At 39.3% G+C, this 9708-nt stretch overlaps 1 protein-coding gene across 1 annotated transcript; it reads left to right on the top strand.

Moving 5' to 3' along the window:
• Nucleotides 1-619: 619 nt before the first annotated feature.
• LOC121962204 (DNA damage-inducible transcript 4-like protein) lies at nucleotides 620-4137 on the top strand. The gene is made up of 3 exons (XM_042512423.1): nucleotides 620-746; nucleotides 977-1116; nucleotides 2665-4137. The coding sequence occupies exons 2-3, from the start codon at nucleotides 1026-1028 to the stop codon at nucleotides 3153-3155; spliced, it is 582 nt and encodes a 193-aa protein (XP_042368357.1). The 5' UTR covers nucleotides 620-746; nucleotides 977-1025; the 3' UTR covers nucleotides 3156-4137.
• The last annotated feature ends 5571 nt before the right edge of the window (nucleotides 4138-9708 follow it).

Raw genomic sequence — 9708 nt, 5'->3', positions numbered from 1 at the left:
CAATACCACAAAAATATGCATAGAAACAAAAAGAGTCACAGAATGACCACAAAGACATGCAAAACCACCACAACGTCTGTGTTTCTTGCTTCTATGTAGGTGAGGTGGTGGGGGTTTTTGCATATCTGTGCCCAGGTGCCCATTGTCTCATGATCTGTTCTACTTGCTTTTTCTTTCAGATTTTGTAAGATACGGCTAATGTGATACAATCATATAATAGACTGGTTGTTATTCTGTATTTCAATATGAAATATGATATGTTTGTCATTCTTTGTTTAGTTTTTTCACCTTCATAGTTTCAGAGGGCCACTGCAAATCCTGCCAAACAGGTGGATGAATCCCTGCGTGAAAATAAAAAACAGGGTTGAGTTGGATTAACCCCACAAAATCCACTTTTCAAAGCAAACACCAAACTTCACTTCACAGACTTTATCCAGAATGTTGCCTCGTCCACGTAGCAACACAAAAATCCTCCCTGATTATAGGTCAATTATTTAATTTGAACGTTATTTCGCAGCCAATCAGGGAAGAGCTGTCTTTATACGTCGGGAGGCGTGCTCTGATTGGTCAAACCCTCGGGTCAGCTGAGTTGAATGAGGTATAAATATTCCTCAGAAGTTTTGTCAGCTGCAGTGTGTGTGTGTCTGTGTGTATGTGTTAGTGTGGACGACGAACGGCGTGCGCGTGTGAATTTATTTATTGGAAACCTTCTGAACTTAATTATTTTGCACTAAATAATATTTAAGGTAAGTATTTTAATATTGCGAACAAATTGCTGTTAGCTAGAAATGAAGCTAAAGTTGTTAACTTCTGTTTAGCGGGGGACGAGGAAGTTGTCTTAATGTCTAACAGTATTTTTTGAGCGTTTGAAGCGCTAACAATATAATGTCGCCCCTTTAATGAGCCACCTGCCCCTTAATTAACGTAAAGCAACCCTCTCTGACTGCACTGACGCTGCCACGTCGTTTTTTTCCAGGCAGCTTTTGCTAAAACCACAGGAAAACAGCCCTCTCCAGACTGTCACCATGGTCGCTACAAGCACACTGAAGTGCAAAAGCAGCGAATGTATATCAGAATTGGTTGACCGAAGATATGACCAGGCTTGCATTGAGAAAGGTAAGCACACCCACTTTTTTCCTGTGTGTTTTTTTTTTTTTGTCTGTACAGATAACCTGCTGGTTGCTGGATACTTCCAGTTGTGTGCTTGTTTATCCCTGCCTGTGTGGTGCATGGCTGCAGCAGTGGAGGGGAGGGGTGCGGGGAGAGGGAAGTCAACAGAGGATGAAGTCATCCCTTCAGCTTCTCTTCACAACAGCAGCCTGCATATTAGCAAATTTAACAGCATTTTTTCTGTCAAAAGCTAAATGATTGTATTGCAAAATCCATATTGATTATTATCCTTAGGTTTTGGACTGTTTAGCTGTCTGTCTGTGATGTTGACTCATATCCACACAAACCAGAGGGGATGTAAAAGCAGCCCAATCCCCCAAATCCCTTTTTTATGTATGATTTAGGACTGGTCAAAACTTAAGGAAAAAAATCTCAATTTTATTTGTGCATGTTGGCATCTTCATATAGCCATCTGTTATCCTGCAGTTTGTATGTTAACCCTTTGAAACCTGGATTGGCATCACTTTTCATGTGCTGAATTCAGACCCTTTCACATGTATTCAAACCTTAAATCTCCAAATAAATTGGCAAAAAGCAATCAACAGCTTGGCAAGAAGTGTTCAGGATTTTGCTTTTTTTAAAAAAAAAAAAAAAAAAAAGCTTATTGCCTTCCCACATTTTTGAAAGAAATTAAGCCAGTTTGCCCAGGTTTCAAAGGGATAGTTCTATTTTTATTTATTTATTTTTTTAAGCTTAGATTGTATGGGGTTCTTATCCATAGTGAATGTATTACATGGTGTATATGGCGATTGGCACACCCCCAGTTTGGAGAAGCAGGCTGGAGTCTAAAATGGAAGCTAGGCAGTGTACTGCTGTTGATTGGGGTCAGCAACAAAACATTTTAGCCTCCTTAAAAGAGTCCCCAATATGAAAAATAAAATAAAATAACCACTATCAGATTAAGTATACACTAGACTTTGTTGGGGAAAAAGAATAATTTCAGCTCACTGAAGACGGGAGCTACTGGTCTACTACTGCTTTGGTTGTTATTTTTTTTGTCATTTTGTGATGTAAGTGAATCTGAACTAACCATTTTAAACGTCAAAGTTGTACTATAACACTAACTATTAACTTACTGTTCGAGGCATCTATAGACCTGTAGTTCAGTGTTTGGCAATGTTAAATCACTATTTTTCTCAGTGTGGTCTGGCTCTGTAAAGACTGATACAACAGCTACATCCACCCATTGGATATCACTGTCTGATGATAATGTAAAGCTGTGAAAACACTGTCATTATAGCATACACTTTAACGTATAGATTTTTTCAAGGTGAATTTTTTTATGCAGTTAAAAGGCACTCCAAAGGAGTACATTGCTTAGATTCTGTGTCAGACTCCAGTCGGATTCTTTAAACTTGGGGCGCGCAAACCATCATCCACTGTATGTAATATACTATCTAAGTACCCCATACAATCCAACTTAGAAAAATTTGAACTATCCCTTTATGTAAGACATTGGGTACTGGTCCCTAAAGGTTCAACTTGTTTTCCCAGAACTGGATTTCTGGGATCACTGCTTGGCTGAACCCCAGAGGAATGCAGATGTCACTGAAGACAGAACATGTCAACAGCTGGCCAAGATGTTTGAAAACTGCCTGTCACGAGCAAAGAAGACAACGCTGCACTGCTCCTCTGTGCTGGTACCAGAGAAGCTCACGCGGAGAATAGCTCGTGAAGTCCTGCGGCTGGCGTCTTGCGAGCCCTGCGGCCTTCGAGGCTGCGTCCTCTACGTCCACCTGGAGCTGGAAAAGGGCTGCAAGCGGCTGGAGCGCATCGTGTACGATGCTACCGTGGTGCCCACATTTGAGCTGACGCTTGTGTTCAAGCAGGACGGCGCTGCCTGGCCCAGTCTACGGGACTTTCTTTTTATGGGAACCTGCTTTGCCCCAACTTTTAGGCACGTACTTAAACTGAGTCCAGGTTTCCGGCTCGTGAAGAAAAAACTGTACTCCTCCTCGGCTGGTACTGTGGTAGAGGAGTGCTGAATAATGGGAGGGGTTAGAGCGGGATATCGGGTTTCCTTTGGGTTTAGCACTTCTGCCCAAATGTATGTAAACGACACTCACGTGGTGTCATATTTTCTACAATGTTTTTGTACAATACTGTTAATCAGTTCAACTATTAGCAGCCAGTTGGTTCAGTTTAGAACTTGGGATGTAAAGTTAAAAGCTTATGTATAAATGATCCTGATAGTTCTGGGTTTGGCTTCAGTGTTTCTAAGTGCATTTTTTATCAGCAAAATTGTAAGATTCTGGATGGGTTTCTAATCCGAGCATTTGTTGCTCAAACACATTTTTCGATTGTACATTTTTGCCGATGAATGTAAAACCATGTTCACATCAACATGTTTCAGAGGGACATACTGTGGGTACACTTTTGTTAAAGACACTAGCCACTTTGTTGATGCATCTGTGTGTTTCCAGATACATTGAATGTGTTCAGCAGCAGTAAACACACCTCAGCTTGAATAGGAGTTAGTCTTTGGGGGCCATATGTAGCTTGTTGTGCAATGCTGTGTTTTAGGGCTGCGGATGTTTTTTGTTTTTTTTTTTTTTAAGACTGAATGTCTTGTGAAGATGCTGCTGTCATGGTGTGGGCTTCTCACACTAGGGGATTGTAGATGCCTTAAATGTTGTAGTTTTTTTTTCACTCAGATCACAGCTATGTGTGTGTTTAGTGTAAATGTTTTATTGCATTTTTTATTTTTATACCCTCTCCCAGACACCTTTTTCAATGCAGAGCCTTTATAGATTATTAAAAAGATGGTTCGCCCAAATGTAAAAGCGTTTTTGTTTTTATGTAATTTGTTAACTTCTAGACGTGCAAAGAAATTACCGGTGGTCCAGCACATGTGATTTTGGTGAATTCCCTACAATTTTTTTTAAATTTTATTTTTAAATGCCATTAGAACTTCCTGTTGAAGGAAACAAGGTCTTGTCTGCTAGACAATAAAAAATTGAAACCTTATTACCCTTGCTAGACTTGATTCATTGCAGTTTGTTCAAATAATTTTGTCTGTTTTGTTCGTCACTGAGCATTACTTTGCATATTCTGCAACCATGACCGAGCCTGCCAGACTGGAGTGGGCAAGCATCAATGGCACAAAGCAGGCTTTCTAAACGGGCACACAAGACCTTTACAAGAATGTGATGTTTATTATGTGTGGTCCTCAATAGTATGACAAAAGATTTTTCAGTTTTACATCATGGAGGCCACCAGCAGTCCCTGTAGAACAACTTTTATAGGCATCACAATGTTTGTCTAATTTATAGAAACTTGGGAGATTCAGTTACTGATCTTTGCCCTTTTTTGTGAATCCTGACACTTATCAGTGTTAAAGGTCCATATTATGCTCATTTTAAGGTTTATATCCCAGAGTACTCTTAAAAACTGGAATGTAGATGGGAATGAATAATGCAATTTCTCTGCACTAATATTAACCCTATATCCTGACTATGATCATAACAGGGATAAGCCTCATAAATGTCTATGTAAGCGCACACTCAAATACAAAGGGATCTATTTTGAATAGTTATATTTCAAGTTCAAAACAGTCTATATAGTATATTTGTGACATCACAAATTCACCAGAGTCCTGACAGCTTGTTAAAAGGCACAGTTTCTGAATTGAAACTGTGTGTATTTCTCTGGAGTGTTTTGATTCCTTCAGTTTCTTTTGTAGCCTTTTTAGTTTACCTGCTTCAAATTAGAAAATAAAAGAAATGGAAATCCGATTTTTTGCAATATGGCACCATACATTTTTTATTTATCCCATCTCCTCCAACAGGGCTGTTGAGAAACGTTTTCAGGTAAGATCAAACATAAGTAGCAACTTGTGCACTGCTGTAGCTGTTTATGAAAGAGCATCAGCTGCTTGTGGTGCGAATCTGCAGAGTTTGTGTGACATTTCTCTCGCTGTCTTTAATTGAGGCGTCTCCATAGTGATTTTGTGGGCATCTGTCAGCTACACAAATGAGATTCAGATGAAATAAAGGTTGTGGCACTTGAGTGGGACATTTGTAGTTATGACATCTGTGCTTGTGACCTTTTTCTCCAACTTAGCTTCTCATCTTAACTAAGTAGGCTATAGATAGATTGGTGTACGGCATGTTGATTACATAGTGGTTTTACTGGTTATACTGTCGCGTCATTCTTGCACAAAGCGGTGAACTGGGGTCACGTTGTTACAGTAGGTTAACGACAAAAAGCACATGATCTTGTGCAAGATGCAACATAGTCATTGTGAGGGGACAAAGCACCAGTGATCATTTACTCTGTCACATACGCAACCTCGCCTGACCCCTTTCCCTTGCTGTGCTAATGTGGGTCAGCAACACAATTTGGCATTGTGGGGCCCATGTTAGTGTGAGGTCTGTCTATGAAGAGTCATACTAATATGCTATAATGAATAATCCAAAAAAGTATGTTGTATAGAAAACAAAGTTCAATACCATATTTGAAGTCTCTTTATAGATAACAATATATATCAAACTATTCCTCTAAAAACAGTAGCCTGCTGTAGCCCAGTCTTGTGATTTATTGATTGATTTAGATTCACTGACACCCATGCTACACCCTCTGCTGAATTTCATCAGTTTACTAAGCCATGTAATGATCTTTAAGCCCCTTTTACATTGTGACACTTACAGTATGACATCCTTGGTTTATGCTGTATGTTCAAAGAAAGGCAGCAAATGCACATACCAAGTGCCAGAAAAACGTAATTAATCCAGCCTCCTCCGGCCTCTTGGAAAAGTACTGAGGGCCCTTTGAGGCTGCTGCAACCAAAAGAATCTGAGCTGCACTGCACTGGCTTGGCAGATCATTCACTGAAGCTCATGAATCTATTGGTGGTACTTGAAATTCTCAGTGTCAACATGATTCATCCCAGCCCCGCAAAGTGTGGGTTTCAGTGACAGTACCATGTTGTGAAACGCATGCTCCCCCTGCTACAGCTGCAGAGTCAATCACAGTGATCAGAATGGCCACTCATGCCCGCTGCATTCATAGCAGATACTACAGACTTGACAGCCTACAGATGTTTACCAACTTTGAGTCCCACTCCACCCCGGAGGTGTCCAAGTCACCGGATAGGCCTGTTTGTTCCTGAGATGAGCTGGGCTTGGGTCCATGTTTCCTCCTGACCCATGGGGCACGTCTTTCTGAGAAGGTGGATATCTGATGAACATGGCATAAGGGTGCACGCATGTCACACTGGGATCCAGAGTGATTCAGATATGTTTATCTGTCTCCTGGGGGCTTAATCTATGTAAACAGTGCATTTTTTGGCTTTGCATTTTCAACTTTTATTTATGTTAAGTTACATCAAAAGATAAAGACTCCCAAACAGCAGAGAATGCAAAGTGAACTCCTAAAATAGTGTTGCGCTGGTAAACACAAGCTTGCTGTTTGCTCTTTATTGACGTTATAGCCCATGATTTCTGGGTATTGAAATTCAGATCTTTCTAACACATGCCTCTTGCTGCAGTGGGAGCTGGCATCATGCAAAGTTGGTGAGTGGAGTTTTAAATATACTATGCATTGCCAAGTTGCACATAAACACATTTGCACTGAGTCTGACAGGAGTTAACACATGCTGAGGTACAGCGCCTGTAGTAGGGGAGACCGAGGGCAATTATATAATTATATGAATATTTATACAGTTTTGATTCAAGCTGAATTAATTGTTGAGTGGATATTTAATTGTTTTAACTACATTTATATTCTTAGTAGTTTATTTTAGTCCTTGGTATTTCTATGAAGGTGTTGAGTGTGATATTACAGTTACCTCCGTATGCTTTCACAATCTCCCCTGTGTGTGGGGGCTGATGCAACGTTTGACTTCCAGTGTTCCAGTCATTGCTGTGACTACAACATTGCTTGTAAAAACATTTGATGAATGTCAACAAGTAGAACACCGGTACAAGTTACGTACATAAAAAATGTATCCAAAGAGTTGAGGAGGATTTTGAATAGTGACATCAAAACCAAAAATTGTTACAATTGCCCACACATAACAGCTCAGCTATCTCACCACAACTTAAATTGTCACATAGCATTAGCTGCAGTATTGGAGATTGACTCTTAATAGTAAACAAGTTAATGTTATGTTAACTAACTTTATTTGCGGCTACTTCATTAGAATTAGATGGCGATTGTGTGTGAATGTAACTAAATGTGATGCTAAAACTTTCACATGAACTTGTCTATGAACCGTTTTCATCGGTGGTGGTGGTTGTGTAACAATGATGAACAACAACTTCCATGATCCCACTGTACTTCACAATGTCATCAGTCTGTCTTTTTGGTAGAAATAATTTAACTGCACATTTAAATTGTACTTGGCATGGTGTGGTTACTTCATGCCTCCTCAGTTCTTCAGCACTTCAAGTGCTGCTTCATGAACTGTTGATAAACTTGATATCTGACACAAGTGTAGCCACCCATCATCTAAATACAGCATTAAAATGATTGCAAGCACATGACTAAAAATTGGTTGCTGCGTGTGGTCATAGATTCCTTGCAGTCCTGAGTTCTTCACAGTGTGAAGTACAGACAGTGCTTTCCCAAGAACTTGATGTCTTATTTTATTTTCTATTTTAGTGGCTCAAGCTTTGCCTATGTTTTGGTTTTTACATAAGTCTACGATGTTGAGCCCCTCTTGGATCGATTGTTATTCAGCTATTTACCTCTGGATGAATAATTTCTTAAAATCTTCTCTCATCATAACAACTTGGTTAAGACTCGTTATTTTGAGTAACTAAGTAGAAAGTGGGTGAAGTTCTTAAATAAAACATTATGCAAGTGAAATGAAACAAAATAGGCCCAACAGACACATGATGCACATTTTACACAGCAGCGTATTCCCTAAAAAAATAAGGGTATTTTGAGATGTTGCTATGCTATTCACAGCAGTGTAAATGGAGAGTTATTTAAGTGCCACTACAGTGTTTATCTGGCTGTTGGTGTGTGACCTTCTCTGCCTCTGGAAGGTTTGGAGCTGACAACTCCTCCATAACTAATGCACTGCTGGCTTCAAACATGGATTTCTCTGGCATCTGACGAGTGGGCGTTGTCTCACTTTTGACCTTTTATGGGGAACTGCTGGAAGTAGGTTGTTGCCTGGTTGAAAATCACCTTCATGACAATGGCCCCTTGCATTAATAAAAATAAAAGGATTTATTTGAATTCTTTATAATAAACTCCTATTGGAAAAGCAAGAAGCATTCCATAAATCCAGTGCTCTTATTAACAGAGGCCAAGTTTATTTACTGTATCTTTTCTGACACACATAGAACTCATTAAGAAAGCTCTGTGCAATCCAAAAAAGCTTCTATCGTGCAAAAGAAAATATTGTATGAAGACTGTAGTAAGGGTACATGCCAAGACGAAGCCCTTGGGGAAACATAATATAAGCAGCCAGTGTGACCCTTGATGTAAAAGCACATTTCTGGTGTCAGTCTTGCTGATAAGTTCAAATGGGTTGCGCAGAAACTCGGAAATTAAAAGGGGAAGTGCTTTAGGCTGACCTATCGTATTTTTCTTGCTCATTCCTTCCAGTTAATTGTCAAAATACAGTCATAAAACTGACGTTGTTTTCCCCCAAAAAGCATGATAACAGCTCTGTGGAAACTTGTTTCAATTGCAGCTTCTTTGAAAAGAATAGAAATTATCATCACTAATATATGTTGCAGCTCATTTGTTGTTGCCTGAGAGTGTGTAGGAGTGGTGAAGTGGCCATGACCCCTTTCACACTTCACTCTTCATTATTGTTAATTTAATACAGTATCTTTATATTTATTCTGCTTCACCTAATTAGCATTCAGAATCTCCCTCTCTTTGAATAAAACCTAGCCAAGGTTAAATCTTCTGTGTCATATTCTGTGCATTATTATGATCCAAAAATAGATTTGTATTCTACTCAAGATTCAGGTTAAAGTACAATAAGAGACTCTTCTTATTGGTGTTGCTATAATTTTCTCTTCTGTTACTAACCTAATGTGGTTGTACAATGCTTTCATCATTACACAGATGAAATGATACTGAAGTGTGTGTGTTCCACTTTGCCATTCTTAGGATGCTTTACATCTGTTTTTTTTTTTCACTGATTCTGGCAGCTGTCTTTCAAAATGTAATAAATTGTTGTGCATTTATATACTGGTCCAAGCAGAATTGGTTGATGTTTTGATGCCAGTTTATAGATTACTTTCTTTTGGAATGGCTGAAGAGTGTGCTGTTAGAATTGCAAGTACAATTTATGTGCACTAGTGAAATAATGTATAAACTGATAACGTTATTTCGGGATTCATGTTGTGGCCTAGGAGGCTTGGAGTGTCACAACCCAGATATGTCACTGCCATCTTGTGGACAAAAGAAAGACTTAATATGCTACCTTAAAAATGACTTACGGGCTGTTCCTTATGAGAAGGGGTGATGTAAAACAGAGGAGGCATATTTTTTAGGCACTGGGGAGGGTTTTGTGTTTTTTGATTTGGCTTAGGGGAGGGACGTTAAAGTTTTAGTGGTCGTTTTAATATC

The sequence above is a fragment of the Plectropomus leopardus genome, chromosome 23, assembly GCF_008729295.1.
Source record: "Plectropomus leopardus isolate mb chromosome 23, YSFRI_Pleo_2.0, whole genome shotgun sequence".
NCBI lineage: Eukaryota > Metazoa > Chordata > Actinopteri > Perciformes > Serranidae > Plectropomus > Plectropomus leopardus.
Note: the sequence above shows the minus strand (reverse complement) of the source record. Positions and strands in the feature narration are given on the sequence as shown.

What these genes read in the sequence shown, in the direction of transcription:
- LOC121962204 (XM_042512423.1), top strand. Translation starts at nt 1,026, where the DNA reads ATGGTCGCTACAAGCACACTGAAGTGCAAAAGCAGCGAATGTATATCA. An exon ending in CCAGGCTTGCATTGAGAAAG is followed by an intron (nt 1,117 to 2,664) that starts GTAAGCACACCC and finishes TTGTTTTCCCAG; the next exon opens with AACTGGATTTCTGGGATCAC.